The 18,588-nt window shown below is 30.5% G+C and overlaps 1 protein-coding gene across 1 annotated transcript; it reads left to right on the forward strand.

Annotated features, from left to right (window-relative positions):
• The first annotated feature begins 12,086 nt into the window (after positions 1-12,086).
• On the forward strand, positions 12,087-16,491 carry LOC107418842 (aluminum-activated malate transporter 9). The gene is made up of 6 exons (XM_016027526.4): positions 12,087-12,737; positions 13,079-13,216; positions 13,345-13,614; positions 13,772-13,908; positions 13,993-14,139; positions 15,616-16,491. The coding sequence occupies exons 1-6, from the start codon at positions 12,350-12,352 to the stop codon at positions 16,378-16,380; spliced, it is 1,845 nt and encodes a 614-aa protein (XP_015883012.2). The 5' UTR covers positions 12,087-12,349; the 3' UTR covers positions 16,381-16,491.
• Positions 16,492-18,588: the final 2,097 nt, after the last annotated feature.

Here is an 18,588-nt window from a genome sequence, read left to right on the forward strand (position 1 = left end):
AATTCAATCATTATTCTCTCGTATCATGCTAACTTATTATCATATGCTCATGAAGGAGTAGTATACAATTTATCATTATTTGAGAGAATGGTATACAACTCAATCATTATTCTCTCATATCACAACTATGCATAAAATAACTAAGCTTGACTAATAGTATATAACAAAACCACTAGTACTATATGGTATACCATTTAAAACAATAGTATAGTGTTCATAATAACCATTTCAAAATCATACTTTCATTTTTTCCTAAACAAATACAATGCCATAATCTATAATTTAATATTCAAACCTGACTATTTATTTTAATATTCTAAAAATTCCACATTATCATTTCATGTCAAGATATAAGTACTAACAGTGAAATATATTACATCATAAACCACTTCAAGCACTTTGAAATGAAAACACTTATATATAGTTCAAAATATAAAATTTCTAATTTCCTCCTTAAAACCAATTGTTTTCCAAAAAGACTAAAACATCAATTTAAATACTAAAATATTTAAATATCAAGATTTTCAAGTTCATCATAAACTCATTAAAATTTAAAATCATGTCAAGAGTCACATGAAATGGTAACAAATATGTATAAAAGCATAAATTCATATATGTATACAATAAATATTTAATATGTAATATATATATATATATATATATATATATATATATATATATATATATATATATTGTACTAATATGCCTAAAAGCATTTAAAAACATAAAACACTTGCAGATATTGCTAATGTTCACTCCTAATCCTTGTATAGTCGCTTCTTGCCTATTATATATTAAAATACTTTTTAGCTTTTAAAAATCAAACCTAAAACATTGGTGTGTACCAAATATCTTAAAATACTACAACTCTCAAATCATATAAACTGAATACTAAAGAATTAAGTTATTCTAAAAACCTTTGGGACCGATACCAAAAATTGTAATTTTTCATCTAAGGGCAAATTTATGAAATCGAACCTTCAAATGGGTCCTCTTAACATCTAACAATACAAATCCAACTTAATTTTGTCCAATTTTGTCTAAACACAATTTAATTTTATCTGGTATTAAACTCAGTGATCCAAAAATAGAAAAATTATCAAACAAGTTCAAATTTTATAAACTTTATATCAATGGAAAGCCTAAGAGATGTGGAATGCATTGATGTACTCATGTTAGTCCAAAAGTTTCGCCCATGGCCTAAAAACATGTCATAAAATTGACCCAACTTCTTATTGATGGATCTCTTAAATCATGTGGAATCTTGATGAACGAGAGGTGCCAATGGATTCAGAGGGTCAAAATAAGGTGGAGGGTGTATGGCAAGGTTGAAAAGCCAAATTCTTCAGTGACTCATCCAATCACCATTGCCAGCTATGTCATCCAGATCTAGCTGCATCCAATGGTAGTTTGTCTTGAAATTTTATGGCTAAGGTCACCATGAGATAGGTAAGGATGATGGCTGGCACATATGAATAGTGGTGGCCAGAAAATCTATCAAATCTGTGTAATTCGATTGGAGCTCAAAACAAGTTGGTTCATGTTTGATGGGTTTGTAGGGATTTTTGTGGACTTTTTTGTGTATTAGCTAAATTATTTAATGATGGCGTGATTTTCCATGTATTTATACAACTTTGGGTCACTAATAGAAAGAAAAAAAAAATTAGAAAACTGGTTTGGATATTAATATAATACTGATATTTAAAAACTTCCCAGAACCATATCTTTTTAACTATAACTTAGAATTTGACATTCCGCCAATCTATGAACTCTTATCAAGAAGATCTATGCTATGGTATAAAGGTCAAAGCTGAATTCCATCTCTAAAGAAAAATCAAACTTGATTCCACTTAAAAGTCCATTTTGATCAGACTTGGTTATCTCTGGTCAAACTGTTCAAAAATTTCAACTCCAGGCATTTTCTCAAAATGGGTCATGCATGATGAGATGGAGATGACTGGGTCCATGGTGAAGGTGGTGTGTGTGGGGAAGGAAGAGATTGTGGTGGCTAACTGTGGCGATTTGTGAACGGTGCTGAGAAAAAGAAGATGCAAAAAAGGAGATGATGTGTCTTAAGTTTTTGTGTTTTTATAACAGTCCAGTCCACCCGCATGAGATATTGTCCACTTTGACATTGCGGAATCCTCTTACGATCCACCCTTCACGGGTTTAAAACGAGTCTCAAGGGAAAGGTATCCACAGTCCCTTATAAGGCATGCTTCGTTCCCCTTTCTAACTGATGTGGGACTTTACAATCGACCCCCCTTGGGGTCCAGCATCATCGTTGGCACACTGATCCGGATACTGGCTCTGATACCAACTATAACAGCTCAGTCCACACGCATGAGATATTGTCCTCTTTGGGCTTGAGGAATTCTCTTATAACCCAGCCCTCAAGGTTTTAAAAGGTCTCTCAAGGGAAAGGTATCCACAACCCTTTATAAGGCATGCTTCGTTTCCATTTCCAGCCGATGTGGGCTTCACAGTTTTATATTTATTTTTCTCTCAAAATAATTTTAGAAAATAGAAGAAAATCCAAAACAATTAATTTCTTGATCATATGAGCAGCAGGTGAGATGATTTGAACGATTTCTATGTGGTTTTCACGGAACTGGTAACAGGGGTATTAAGTGTGAAAATATTTTTTACGGCCACCTAGGTGAAAACTCAGTGAAATTAGAGGGCACCAAAGTTTACTTTGATCAAACTAAATATATATAAACCCATAAAATAATGACATCTCATCTTGCCATATTACTTTTTTCTTTGGTAAATAACTTGATGTGTCTAAAAAAATGCTATGTTTTTTTATGGTAGTAAGATTAATGTCATGTTATTGTCACATAGTTGGTCAATAAAGTTGGTATATATATATATATATATATATATCTTATGGTATATATATATATATATATATCTTATTCCCATAACATTGTTGTTATAATAATATTAGAGTTACAAAAATAATCATGATGAAAGATGTGACAATATTTAATTAATTTATTTTTTTTATTTATTTATCTATTTAAGGATACACTTATTTATATTTAGATGTTATAAATATGCCAACTAATAATATTCTAATATATGTAATTTAGTAAATAATTTAGTAAATATTTTGGTGCTTATAGCATTACAATAATATTATTTGAAATTTACTATATTCAAAAAAAAAATTATTATCTTATAGGCGAGCAAATAACTTTTACAATCGTAGGCAAGAATAATCTCCATCCCTAGTTGACTCCTTCTATTTCTTTTTCAGCTTTATCATTCATTTGCCTGCAAGATTCAATCAAAGTGGATCCTTTCCTCACCCTGCTTGATTGATAACATCATAGTAATCTTTCAAAAATAAAAAAATTAACATCTTAGTATTATTGTGTTCAATTATAGTAAAGTTACCAAAATATATTAAATTTATTTATCAAATGATGTGGCGAATGATATATCAATATTTAATTGATTTATTTATTCGATTCATATATTAATATTTAAATAATATTAATATGTTAATCAATAATATATTAGCATGTGCCATTTAATAAATATTTTTTTTGTAAATATTTTAGTGCATGTACCATTGCTATATTGTGTTAATCTTATTTTAACTTCAAAAATCCAGTTGATTTTTTTAAAAAAAAAAATTCACCTTTCTTTTTAAGGTAAATTCAATAAATTTATTTTCTAGTTATAATTTTTAGGAGTCAAGTAAAATTGAATTAGTTAGTATGTTACTTACACTTATAATTAAAAGTTCGTAAATTTGAGATATCATAGAGGAGAAAAATTTGTTGTAAATGATAAAAAGTAGTTACAATTTTTAGGGAAAAAAAACAAAAAACCTCCTAAACTATTTAAATAGTTACAAAAATAATCACTTAAAACTAGGTAAATAACAAATAACTCCTTGTAATGCATAATATGTTGCAAACATTTTAGGACAAATTACCCTATTATGTTAACTATACTACTTAATCTTTATATTAAATTAATAAATGAAATGATAATATAATTAACTTCTTTTTTTACAGGACAATATGATTTTTTGTTTTTTTGGGAACAACAAATAATATGTTAACTAAAAATGTTATAAAACTAGACTTACCATAAAAGAAAGTATGATTATGTTTCATAAAATTTTTGGCTACAATATTATATTATCCTTTTGAATAAACATACAGAAAATAAAAAGATTATGATAATCAAAATAACAATCATAAAATGAGATGGTTCAAAATTATTTATGTATTTCTTTTAAATAATAATTATTTAATTTTCAAATTGTTAGAAAAAAATTATTATTTATCCAATATTATTTTGATAAATTATATATTTAATATTTAAATTTTACTTTCAAGCATGTACATGGCATTTAATTTTCTAAGGGAATCGTAGAAATTTAAATCATTATTGTCTTTATTTTTAACTACTCATAATTTAGGTTATTATCTGTAAGGTAGCAGGATTTTTTGTTCTAATTCAATCCAAAATTTAATGTATTTAAAATAGGTTATATATTTTAAAGGATTTGATGGATTGTAATGGAATTTCATAGATTTCATAAACAATTTATAATGATTCAACAAAATTTTTTGGATTAAAGTTGGATTTCATATTGACAATTTTTTTTTACAATTTCACTATTAAAATCTTTTCAAATTCATTAAAATCCATCATTTTTTTAAAATCTTTTAAAATCAATGACTTTTTGAATACCATTAGATTTCAAAAGAATTTTACGAAATCCTATTTGAATACATCTGAATTTTAATGGATTTTTATGAAATCCATTAAAATCTGAATTGAATATAATTGGATTTATATAGACTCCTTTAAAATCTAAATTGAATACTTTTAAATTTTTAAATATTTTTAAAATCTTTACCTTAAAACTCTAGATTGAATACACCCTCTTATAGTTTAAGTAGTTTTATTTAAGGGAATTTTATCATTACATATCCTTAAACTATATCATTTTTTTATCAAATTGGTCCCCTTTTTTTTTTTTTTTTTGGTTGCAAAATTTATTCTCAAACTTGCCAAAATGTTATGCTGTTACTGCTCAATTTCATTTTTGTCAGAAACATACCATTAACCTCACTTGTGATGCATGCAATATGCAATTTCAAAGGTAAAACATGTGTTTTTATGTTTCCCACTGTTAGCCCCTTAAGCATTCCGGTAGGGACCAAGCATGGCGGCCATGAGACATGCTTGGGTCCTTGGTGTGCCTAGGTGGTTGGCACACGGCGTCGTTGTGGGAAAACAGAGCTGTGTGGGTTGCACGGCATGACGTAGCAAGGAAGACATTGGGTGGAGGCCTTGGGCATGGCACGGTGGTCCATGATGGACTTTGCATCGTGGGCAAACAAGACCTAGACCATATGTACACAAGGATGGCAAGGGCTGGATGAGCAGTCAATAACATATACAAGAAGGTGCATGTGACCGAGGGCCAAAGAAGGTGTGCATGTGCGAGCATGCATACGAGTTGCACCAAAGTGAGCATGACAAGCCAAAGAGGGTTGTGTCATGGTTCGTGGGCAGCAAATGAGGTTGCAACATGCAACAGCAAGCCTGAATGGATCCAAGGCAAGCGTGCGGAGACATGAAGCTGCTGGGTGCGAAGAGCCACTAAGTTGCACACATGCGATGGACAGCATGGCTGCTTGGTTATGCACGGGTTGGGCTACTAGAGACTGCCACGCACAAAGGGACAAGAGGGCCATGATTTTCGGGGTCGCCAAGCACTAGATGCGGATAAGGTTGGTTGATTGTTGGATAAGCTTCATTTCAAAAATTGGACTAAGATAATGGATAGGCCGGATTTTGAAATGTGGCTAAGTATGGATTGGCCAAAATTCAAAAGGTGGTTGCAAGCCTTGATAAGAGGAGATGCAGGAGGGTTGAAAGTAAGTTTGAATTCAAAAGAGATGAATTTAAATTCAGATGGACTTGAGTTGAATTCAAAAGGATGAGGATATGGCTAAAGAGGACACGTGGAATGGATGGACACATGACATGTGGCAGGTGGTTATGAGGTAGATAACTACCAAAGCTAGGTGTCGCGAGGACACTGGTTCGAAGTCCTGCACAAATAGGAGAGTAAGTTGTGATCCTAACAACTAGGGATGAGGATTAGTTGTAATCCTATGCAACTAGAGATGCTAGTCGCACTCTACTTGTATATATAAGAGTAGAAATAGGAGCATGAGACATCAACCTCATAATTCAACCTAGTAGAGAAAGAGACTATGGTGATCCATGTGTGATAGGGCTTTGTAATATTTGTTTTCTTGAGTTAATGAAAAAAAAGTTGAGGCAGGGGAGTAACCTCGTAAATGCTGTGAGTCCTTTATGATTGCTTATACACTGTGTGTGTGTGAGAGTGTGTGGTGAAGCATATTTGACCCTCGGATTGTGTAGTTGTGTGAGTGTGCTTGGTGGTGGTGCACGAAACCTCGAGACGGACTTCAAATATTCAAAGGTAGGCCAAGGTTGGAGCCTCGGGCCAAGAGAGAGTGCATAGGTGGTGCATTCATTCCACTGTGACATTCTATTATTCCGTTGTGCAATGGCGTGCAAGTTGTGCACGTGGGGTTGGCTGACTAGAGTTGGTGGTGCTTTAGGTAGCACGGAGGCTAAAAAATTTTGGAAGAATTCCTCACCCCCGTGACACCCACCCACTAACATATCTCTTCTCTCTCTTTATTCTTGTATAATATTTTGTCATCATTGATAATAGATAATGTATAAAACTTACAGAGAAGAAAATTTTAAACAATATTTTTTTTTTGTGAAAAATATTTAAACAATATTCTGTTAATTATTTTGCAATAAAAGAATTATATAAAGTAAAAGTAATAATGATAAAAATAAAAAAAGAGTAAAAGTCATGAAAAATAAAATATATTTTTTTAAAATGTGTATCTAAAAAAATATTCAACAAAAAATAGAAATCCATATACAACAAAATAATAATAATAATAATAATAATAATAATAATAATAATAATATATTTGTCAAATTGAAGACATACCCGTAACCCCCACATCACAGAAACGTCAATTTTTATCCCCAAAAAAAAAAAACAAATCCAAAACGTTAAATCGTCTAATTGAAGATATACCCAGAATCTCCACCAACAACAAAACGTCAATTTTTGTGTGTATATATATATATATATATACAGTCCGTCTATGGTGCGGACAATCCTCATGCGGACCACAGTATTGGTGACGGTTTTTCATAGTATTAGTGACGATTTTTTAAAAAACCGTGGTTAATACTATGAAAAACCGTCACTAATACTGCAGTCCTCATACGGACCGTCCTCACCATAGAATTTCGATATATATATATATATATAACAAACAAATGTTAAGTTGAACATATACCTAGAACAACAAAGCACGCATCAACACCATTATCAGAACCACTCGCCTCCAAAAGGTAATCTCTATCTCTCTCTGTCTCTCTTTCCTTTTTTTTTTTTTTTGTGATTTTATTACTGATCCATTGCTATTTGATTTCTTTTAAGTGTGAATTTATTCAAAAAGAGGATTAGTTAATATTAAATAGAAGTTTGATGGATCCTTATCTAGCTCACAACTTTTTGACAAACAGAACCATCTTCTTTTGGGTGGGAGACATGGTTGTAGGCATTTCATTACAATAATCAAAATCCACTTCACAAATCATTTTCAAGAAGTCCTCCAAACCCAAATTGCGAACCATGGTCGAAACCTAACCTGTTTGGATATTGCGATCTGTTGAGATTTGGCAAAATTAGCATGTGGGATTTATTTCTCACATTGAGATGAAACAAACGCCATAAGAATCGCTGGAATCTATTGCTGGAATAAGTAGATACTGATGGATCAAAAGATGGATTGCTTGACCCGTTAGATCAAATCAGATCGACCTTTGGGGTAATTTTTCTCTTCCAAATTGTCCAAGAAAGTGATAAAACAATGTAAAAAAATGTATTTACCCTTGGAACTGTTCATCATTTGCGTGACACCTGAGCTTCAAACGAAAATATGACTTAGAGACTAACATTGTTTAATAACTCGCAATGATAATATTGTTTAGCAAGTTCTGGGATGAATTTTCCAAAAAAAAAAATATTAGGACTAGTTTGTAAATTTTGATATTGTTTAATAACTCGCAATGATAATAATTCATAATTAATTTACTCAATTTGTTTTTACAAATATATGATTGTATCAACTATTTTCAACTTATTTATTATTTATTTATTCATTTATTTTGATATTAAGGGCGGTGGAATTTGAATCATGAATAGAGGGTTATTCTTAAGCAAACCAAAATAGAATATATATATATATATGTGTGTGTGTGTGAAAAATGGTATTTGTTACCAGTGGTGATATTCACTAGTGGAAACCATGTATATATATATAAGTTATACGTAGGAATTTAATTTTTTAAAAGTTAAAATTAATTTAAATATAACCAATAACTATTTAACATGTAAGCAAAGGTTCCACTGCTGATGTTCACCGGTGGTGACAAATAGCAATGGTGACAAATAGTACTGCTCTATATATATATATATATGTGTGTGTGTGTGTGTGTGTATAAAGTTTTAATCTAGTAAACTATTTAGCTCACTTTATGATGTATGATATTAATGTGGTGCAATATTAAATAAGGATAGAAAAGAAAATACAAAAACTTTTTAATTTTCTTAAACAAACATTATTGTTAGTGATACAACATATGACAATTTAATGTACCACTATTAAGAGTTCATTTTTCCTCACTAAATTTTTAGTCTTAAAATATAAAAATAAAAATAAATGTTATAAATTAATATTGTAATATACTATTTATTGATTTTACCTCTAGTTAGTCAAAAATAAGATCACTTAGGTAACCTATTAAATTATTACTGTATATATTACTATGTATGTATACACCTATATATTAAAGGTACAATTAAATTGCATTTAAACACCAGATATATCCTTAATTTTTTTTTTCGGTAACTAAGTGAACCCTTTGTTTTTTTTTTTTATTATTATTTAATTATACATTATTAACACATTAAAATATACAGTTTTGATATTATAAAATGTTCTATGAACAACTTATAAACATTACCTTGTCGTGTTAGCTTTCATACAAGATAAAATGTTTCATTCAAATTAATCAAAGTAAAAGTCTTTGTGGGAAATGTTAGTGATAATATCCATACTCATTGGTATATTAAAAAAAAAAAAAAAAATCCATACTCCTTCATATATGGGATCTTTATTTAAAATATCCAATGATAAAAAAAAATAAAAAATAAAAACATTCAATCAACCACTAATAGCAGTTATAATATACAATATGATTTTATGTTTTCACAAATGAAGTATTTATCTTTAAAAAAAAAAAAAAATTCTCATCTGTGTAGCAGATAGGTCAATAATAAAAGCCATTGTTTTCTTAAAAAAATTATCCAAGTTTTAATTTCCATCCCAATATCAACAAATAAATAAATTTTCACATTTTTGTTTTTTTTCCATTTATATGAGAAAAAGAAAGAGAAAGAGAAAGAAATAACTTATCCATTTATATGAGAAAGAGAAACAGAACAACAAAATCAAATTGAAATGTTTTTGCCAATGGATTAATAGAAGTGGATCCTATCTTATAGGAGAGATGGGAACTGTACTTCTGAAAAGTCCACCTCTTTGTGAGAGGCGTAGTACCCTAGATTTTTTGGAATTTGTGGTCTATGACATTAGTGGTTGGCTTCCTTTTTAAAAGGAAGGATGTGAGCCCGATGAGGTGGGGTTGCCTTCTTTGACTACATTCATTGGAAATGTCCACCTTTACACATTCCATGCACATCTTGTTCCTATAGGAAGATTACAAGTGGTTTAATTTGGCCGGAATCTTTTACTTTTTCCATTAAAATCAATTTCTTTCTGTTTTTTTGGTTTGCCTGCAGTTATGGATAAAAAGCACAAAATTTACGGCAACTACATGGCCACCTCTAACAAAAATAAAGCTCCGTCGCCAGCATCCTGCAAAACTCAGATTTGAGCGATCCATTTCAAGACACCATCTTCTGTCACCATAAAATAAAAAAATTAAAAAAAAAAACAAGAAATAGGAGGAGAGAGAGAGAGAGAGAGAGAGAGAGAGAGAGAGAGAGATAGATAGAGAGAGAGAGAGAGAGAGAATGAAAACAAGATCCCATCATAGTCAAGAATCTAAAGATATGATATGAAGGTCTAATTTTTTAAATTATGCTCAAGATAGAGAATATGCAATGGTGTCGAGAATGTGCAATGGTGTCATCGTTTTATTAATTTACATTTAGTTTTGTAGGGTTTATTGATATAAATTATATTAATATTTGACTAATGAATAATAGTATATACCATTTTAACGTATCATTTTAATTAATATTTTAATAGATTTTTAGTGTTTATAATAGTACTCTAATTTTTATATTATTTGCAAACTTATTAATTGCTCAATCACCTGTCAAATCTTTGCTGCCTCTTAATTTACAATCCAACCCTAAGAACATGAAGCATCAACTCTCAATACACATAAAAATTGTTCAGGTACCACAACAAAATATATTCGAACGTAAAACCAGTAAAAATATAGCTTCAAATTTTAGGATTCAAATCTTGATATAATTATGAACTTTTCAAGACACACACAAAAATAATACTAATAATTATGAACCTTTTTTTTTCCAGTTATTAATTATGAACTTCCTTTATTAGTAAGCAAAATATGATTAGGTGACAACCACCATAACTCTCACATCAATTAATATTAAAACTAAAAATCTATTAAAGAAAGTATCAACATTTAAAATTTGCTATATTATTATTATTATTATTTTTGCTTCAGGTGCTATATTACTTTATACATTAAGGAGATAGTTCCCCAAAAATCAAATTTATATATATTTTATATATATAGTATTTTTTTTTTATTGGAGATTCTCTTATATACTATATTAATTACATTATTAAAATGAATAATATAGCATAGGTCGGTCTTAATCATAGGTCAAAGAAAAAAAAAAAGAAAAAAAAAAAGAGGGTGATGGGTCGGTCTTATTATTATTATTATTATTTTTTATTTTGACAAATTAGGTGGATTTTATTGAATATATGTAATTTCTTTTTCTTAATGTTACCATCATTATATTCATGGATTGAATTGTAAACTTTTCACAGGCTTTACCCTCAATCTGTCCACTACATTTCCAACTTTTTATGACATTTCACAAAATCAAATATTTTTTTATTTTAGCGTGGGGATAGAAACTCAAATCAAACTTTTTTTCTTTTGGGGTGAATAAAAACTCAAAATCAAACAAAGTTGAACGATGAGATTGGTGTTAAAGTCATTCTATCCAACATATGGAAACCCTTCAATTGGCATTTAAAGTCATACCCTACACCCTTTATTTAATCCTCTTGTCTTCTACAAGAACCTGCACTCTTACCATTTATAACCAAGATTTTCAAATTGTTCAACTTGTTTGATATTGTCATGCAAGGACAACCAAGTTGTAAAACCATTGTTTCCAGTAACACCCAAATTTAACACTTCCAATATAATAATAATAATAGCCAAAAATTGTTCTTTTTTTGGTGAATTAGCCAAAAAATCATTCTTTTTTTGTAAATAAATTAGCCAAAAAAAAGAGGACCTAATATTATTTTTTTTTTTTTGCATAACTAAAAAATTAGAAAAAAAAAATATTCATCTTTGGTTAATGAATTAGCCAAAAAATTATTCAAATACATTGTTTTGCTACTTTTTTATTTTATTTTTATTTATGGGACCTATTATTATTATTATTTTTATTATTATTGTTTTCTTTCAATGAGGACCTAGTTATGCAAAAAAACAGAATGAGTTCTGCTACACGTACATTGAACCACGTGTAAAGCACTATCTAGGTCAGGTATGTAGCCCAATCCTCTAGTCATGTACTTTTATATTCATAGCAAGCTCCGTACAATGACCCACAAAAGTATTCTATCAAAACGACGTCGTATCTCTCTCTGTTTACCCGCCCCAAAGGATAGGAATAGAGACAGCAAACCCAACGACTGCCATGCCAGCAGCCAGATCCAAATTTCTTTGTTCTACGGGCCTCCCTCAGAATCTCTTTTCCCAGAAGCAATCAATCAAGAGAAAAATAAAAAAAAGAGAATAATATTTTTACACAGATTTTCACTTCCTTTCTATAAAACCGATTACGAATTTTCATATTAGAAAAATCTCCGTCTGATTTTTCTTTCTAATTCAGAATCTCTGTTTCTGAGTTTTCATATATCTTTTGGCTGAGATGAACATGGCGGCCAAGTACGGTTCTTTCAGGTACAATTTCGCCGAGAAAAGAGAGAGACTGCTTTCCATAAACAAAGGGTATTCTGAGCTTGCCGGTTTCAACCCCATTGAAGGACTTGAAGAGCCCAAAAAGTCAGCTCGGTGTTGCTCTTTCCGAGCGATTTCTGATAGTATTGTTAACCGGTTCAAAACCGTTCGAGAAGTTGTTGACAAAGCTGTGCAGATGGGTAAATCCGACCCACGAAAGATAATCTTCTCTGCGAAAATGGCTCTTGCTCTGACTCTCATTTCGTTGCTTATTTTTCTGAAAGAACCGCTCGAAGAGTTGAGCCGGTACTCTGTTTGGGCTATCCTTACTGTCGTGGTGGTCTTTGAGTTCAGTATTGGTACTGTGAATTGAAATTTTCTTACTTTTTTTTTTTGGGGGTATTTTCTTGTCCTTGATTTCTGATTCAATCTTGTGGCTCATTTTTTTTTTTTTTTTTTAACTCATTCAATTATAGCTATTCTTTTAAAAATAAATTGTTACGGAAATTCCTAACCACCATCATCATTGAATTGGGAATTAAAAGAAAAACCTCTTTTTCAAAGTATCCGTATTTAATAAAAAAAGAAAAAAGTGTTCACGGGAAATTCTTGTTTAATATCAAAGATTTTATTTATTTTCTTTTAAAAACTGAAATTACTTATTGTCTTTTTATTTTATGGCTATTATTTTGATCTGCAGGAGCGACTCTTAGTAAGGGATTGAACCGTGGGATAGGGACACTTTCAGCTGGAGGGCTTGCTCTGGGTATGGCAGAGTTGTCACAGTTGGCTGGAAAGTGGGAAGAAGTTTTTCTTATTATCAGTATATTTATCATAGGTAAGGATTTGCAGTCTGGGTTGTCCTTTTTAGCTCGGAAGTTTTTTTTTTTTTTTTTTTTTTTTGATTGGCTTGTCAATGTATATGGCTAAAAGCTTGTCTTCTTTTATATTTTGTGTTGTCGATAGGATTTATTGCGACTTATGCAAAACTATACCCAACAATGAAGCCTTATGAATATGGATTTCGAGTGTTCCTGTTGACATATTGTTACATTATGGTATCTGGGAATAGAACGGGAGAGTTCATACATACAGCTGTGACACGGTTCTTACTCATTGCTCTTGGTGCTGCTGTCGGTCTGGGAGTGAATATATGCATTTTTCCTATCTGGGCTGGTGAGGATCTTCACAATTTGGTAGCAAAAAATTTCATGGGTCTTGCAACGTCTTTGGAAGGTGATTTAGGCCACGTTTTTAACTTCATCTTTCTCATTATGAAAATCATTATATTGATTTATATATATATACACACATATATATTAGCAGTTCAGCAATACTACTTTTCTCATCCTTATTTTTGTTCCTTGGCTAATTTTTTTGTGGTTTTCTGTAGGCTGTGTGAACAATTACCTTAACTGTGTCGAATATGAGAGGATCCCTTCAAAAATTCTTACATACCAAGCTTCTGATGACCCTGTCTACAGCGGCTACAGATCAGCTTTACAATCTACAAGCCAAGAAGATACTCTGGTATGTTTAGTTGCAATTTTGATGCATCTACTATTTATTGCATTACTAAAAGTATATTTATTGAACTCCTTTTTGTGTCTGAAGATGGGTTTTGCCATCTGGGAGCCACCTCATGGGCGTTATAAAATGCTTAAATATCCATGGAAGAACTATGTAACAGTAAGTGGAGCACTGAGGCATTGTGCTTTTATGGTCATGGCATTGCACGGATGCTTACTTTCAGAAATACAGGTAATCGCACTTTCTGTATTCTCATAATATAGCTGTTGCCAATATGAAAAACATCTATTCTTTTGTCCACGTGGTTTTAGGGATGGTTTTGCTGGTTTCAGAACAATGTCGTTTTGAGCCCTTAAAGAAACTGAATTAACGCTCATTTCAGAAGTAGCTCCTTTTGATTGTCATTATTATTCCTTGTGTTTTGAATATAATGATGCACATGAGCAGTAGATTATTCAGTTTTGGTTTCATAATAATAGGTAGTCATGCATTTCTATTGGTACTTAGTAAGATCTGCTATAACCATTCTGTATAAACTTTTAGTATAATGTCCTAGCTGCATATTCTGTGTGTTTGCTTTTTCATTGGTGGCAAAATTTGTATTTTGGGCCATTGAGATCTTCGTTTGATACATTTGTTGTCTGAATATGTCTCTGACATATGCCTGTTACTTTAAATAAACAGTGGCACTCTTATTGTATCCATTATTTTAGTCCTAGAAGCTATTTCAGTAAATAACTTGATGTAGCAACAGTAAAGGGATCCATGAGAAATTCATCTGTCAAATAGAAGTTGGCATCAGTGTCGTGTGCTATTTTAAAGAAAATATTTTACCTTATTTCATGACACATTTTAGTTAAATTTCCATTTTGGAAGGGAGATAAATTCCGTATGCGGAAGATATGAAAATTACATAACCAAATGTGGGTCTTATAAAAGAAAGCCCCTGAAAGTGAAGATCTACAGGCTTAAGCCTTGGCTCTAGCATTTTGCACAAGGTGGCTGCTCTCAAGGATGAAACTGGCACAAGCACGCCTCGTTCTAAACTTCCAAAATGATAAGGATACAGGATAAAAAGAGACTAGGAATTGAATTTGCTTGTAGTTGCATTTATATTTAGCATTTAATATTTACGGCGACCTGTATTTGGTGAATTGTCTCCAGAGTTGCTAGGAAGATAGGCAACAGAATTTGGATTGTTTCTAACTTCTTCTTTCTTTTCTTTTTCTTTTTTTAAGAAGAGAAGAGATGGGGGATGGGATTTAATAATGCCAATCTTTTAGAAACAAATTTTCCTTCCTGATGCATATAGCAATAGCAGTTGATAGGGCATTCAATCAGAGAGGTAGTCCACATTTTGGGGATCTGAGATCTAATACCCGAAGAGCAGCATGGGTTACTTTACTGAGATTAAAAATATTTTCTGCTGCCAAGCCATGTGAGATGATTGTTGCATAACATAGAATGATTAGCTTCCATTGCATATGATAAAATGTAGTTCCATGTATTAAAGGTGATCTTTTTTTGTTTAGGTGTTCATATTTGTCTGCGATGATATATTTATGAATGTAGTTTCTCTTGTTATATGTAGATGAACTTATGAATACATAAATACTGAATGTGTTTCAAGAGCTTGAGCTGTCTCTATTAACTTTGATTTAAAAATGATGATTTACCTCATTTGAGATAATTTTCGTGCATATGCAGGCCCCAGCTGAACGAAGACAGGTTTTCCATAGTGAGCTACAGAGAGTAGGATATGCAGGTGCCAGTGTATTACGTGAACTTGGAAACAAAGTGAAGAAGATGGAGAAAATAGGATCAGTTGACATACTCTATGAAGTGCATGAGGCTGCAGAAGAGTTGCAAAAGAAAATCGATCGGAAGTCCTACCTTCTTGTCAATTCGGAAAGCTGGGAAATTGGCAATCGGCCAATAAAGGAGCTGAGTGATCCCCAAGATTTCTTGCACTTGGATGATGAAGAAAACAAATACCATGACTACCGGTCACTTAGTGATGCTAAACTTGATCTCAGATATGTTCCGGTGCCACGAAGTTGGGATAGTAAGAACCCTGCAGGCCTGGACTCTACACCTGATGGTGTGAGGGACATGCCAAGTGTCGTAAATTCCAACCCCAGTGGCTTGAACTCCGTTCCACCATCAACTCGAAAATTGTTCAAGAAGCAGGTATCATGGTCTGCAGGTCTTAAGTTTCCTGAAGATAGAGTCCTTAAAGAAGAAGAAGAAGAAGAAGAAGAAGAATCAAAGACTTATGAAAATGCAACCCAATTGTCATTAGCAACATTTACATCACTTTTAATTGAATTTGTTGCCAGGCTTCACAATCTTGTTCATGCATTTGAAGAGTTAAGTCAGAAAGCAAATTTTAAGGATCCTGTTGAGGCACCACTAGAAGTAGTAGAGCATGATGGGTTTTGGACCAGATTGCTTAACTGTGTGAAGTTCTAGACTGGGCTGGCTAAAGAACAAGGCCACAGGGCCCTTGGCTGGGGCACACAAAAAGAATGGCTCAAAATGAAAATCTTATATCAAATATATAATATTCTATTTCTTTGTACATTTAATTGTATTCGAATTTTCTTCCTTTTTTTTTTTAACTTTACATATGAAACTTTTTTTTTTTCTTGGGTTAAAACCATCAAAAACGTTTTCTAAAGATTTTTCTTCAATATTTTACAATTGAAGATAAAACATTTGGTACTTTTTTAAGAATAATTTTGAGAAAATGTTTGCTACAATTTAGTTATTTTTATTTTTAGTGTCCTTTGAAAAGGCGTTGGAGACATTTAGTGTATTTAGTAAAAAAAAAAAAATGGATAAAAAATTTTGAAAACACATTGACATTAAAATTGTAAATCCTCTCTAATAAATCAACGAAGTGTAAATTTTTCTATGCAAGTTTCTTTTTCAAATTCTTGTTATCAACACTTTAACGTATAATTATATAGTTTATAGGATTTTAAATTTCTATTTTCAACCGGAATATAAAAATTTACTATAAAAATTGAATATTTAATTAAGAGCGTCAGAAAATTATTAAAATAATTTTAAAGTAACATATAATTATAGCTCAAACATCGCTGATGATGAATCATTAGTCTCCTTTATAAAATAGAAGTATAATGTAGTGAGAAGAAAAATAACAAAAACAACAATTTTTTTATACTATGATTTGCCTTATTTCTCCTTAAAATATGAGTATGACGAAGTTATAATGGTGTTTTCTTTTTTTCCGAATTCAAATGTTAAACCAATGAAATATTGTTAGTTATTGTTTAATTTCTCTTCTTTTTTCTTTGTTCCACCACTTGGTACCATTACTTTTATGCCTCAGAATTTCCTTTTTGAAATAACTTTTATACTTTTGACACACAAAAATAATAATAATAACAACTTTTAGACTTCAGAATTATTTTAATAATTTATACTTTTGACGGGCATATGAATTGTATACATATTTTTACAGATTATATATGTTTTTATATTAAGTTTTTAGTTTATTCCAATTGGAATTTAGAATTTTGAAAGTCTATACCTATAAGGTTATATTTCAAGAGTTGAAAAAAAGTCTCCGAGGAAAAAAAAAAAAAAAAAAAAGAAGGTTAAAATGATTTTGATACCTAAATCAATTTAAACAAATTGTCTTTTAAAATGAATTTATTATGAGTTTTGGACCAATGCATTAGGAAATTTTTTTTTTTTTTTTTTTGGGTTAATAGTTGTTGAATAGAAGATACTTTCTTGGATGATTCCTCACTAGCTGAGGCTTTATCACTGTAGATGCTGTTAGAGAAAACCAATGGAGCTGATGGTGAGGGTGCCCATGGAGGTTTCTATGAAGGAAAGGAGTTCGGAGGTGATGGGGTTAGGCTCGCTTGAAAGTCAGTGGTTCAAATCGTCGGCGAATAGGGTACTACTTTTCAAGAGTATATGGTGTATCCAAAATTCTAATTCTTTTTTAGCATTCAAGATTTCGTTTATAGATGTTGTTAAAAATATCAAAAAAATTAAATTGTAATGGTATGTAATAATTTTTATAGTCAGGATAGTTGTTGTATATTTTATGATTATTAAAATGGATACAACATATATAAGTTATTTTTTACCAAATAATACAATAATTTATAACTTAATTTATATATAGGTGTGTTATGATTTTTTTTATATTAAAATTAAATAATATATAATTAATGATTAATAGTTATATTAAATTCATTATAAAATTATATACAGAAATGTTTAAGAAACTATATAAGTAATACAAAATTGTAAATAAAAAAAAAGTCATTTATATATATATATATATATGTTAAAAGTCATTGTTATATCAATATATATATATATATATATTACATTTATTCATACATTAAAGTTGTTGATCCATATTATAATTTTTATGTGTTTTTTATTTTAAAAGTTTTAATTTGAGTATGATTATTTGATAGAATAAAAGATAAATATGATGTGGTATTATATTAATTAATTAAGGATATTTTAGCAATTTAAAATTATTTATTCTAATTATAAAAGAATAAAATTTTTAAAATTATCCTAAATTTGATTTTAAATGTCTGTTTGATATACTAGATGAAAATAAACTTTTAATCTGTAAAGTTTTGTTAAAAAATTAATAAGTTCTTGTTTGTAAATAAAAGA

This window comes from Ziziphus jujuba, chromosome 2 (assembly GCF_031755915.1).
Source record: "Ziziphus jujuba cultivar Dongzao chromosome 2, ASM3175591v1".
Classification (NCBI taxonomy): domain Eukaryota; kingdom Viridiplantae; phylum Streptophyta; class Magnoliopsida; order Rosales; family Rhamnaceae; genus Ziziphus; species Ziziphus jujuba.

What these genes read in the sequence shown, in the direction of transcription:
- LOC107418842 (XM_016027526.4), top strand. Translation starts at nt 12,350, where the DNA reads ATGAACATGGCGGCCAAGTACGGTTCTTTCAGGTACAATTTCGCCGAG. An exon ending in CAAGCCAAGAAGATACTCTG is followed by an intron (nt 13,909 to 13,992) that starts GTATGTTTAGTT and finishes TTGTGTCTGAAG; the next exon opens with ATGGGTTTTGCCATCTGGGA. An exon ending in GCTTACTTTCAGAAATACAG is followed by an intron (nt 14,140 to 15,615) that starts GTAATCGCACTT and finishes GTGCATATGCAG; the next exon opens with GCCCCAGCTGAACGAAGACA.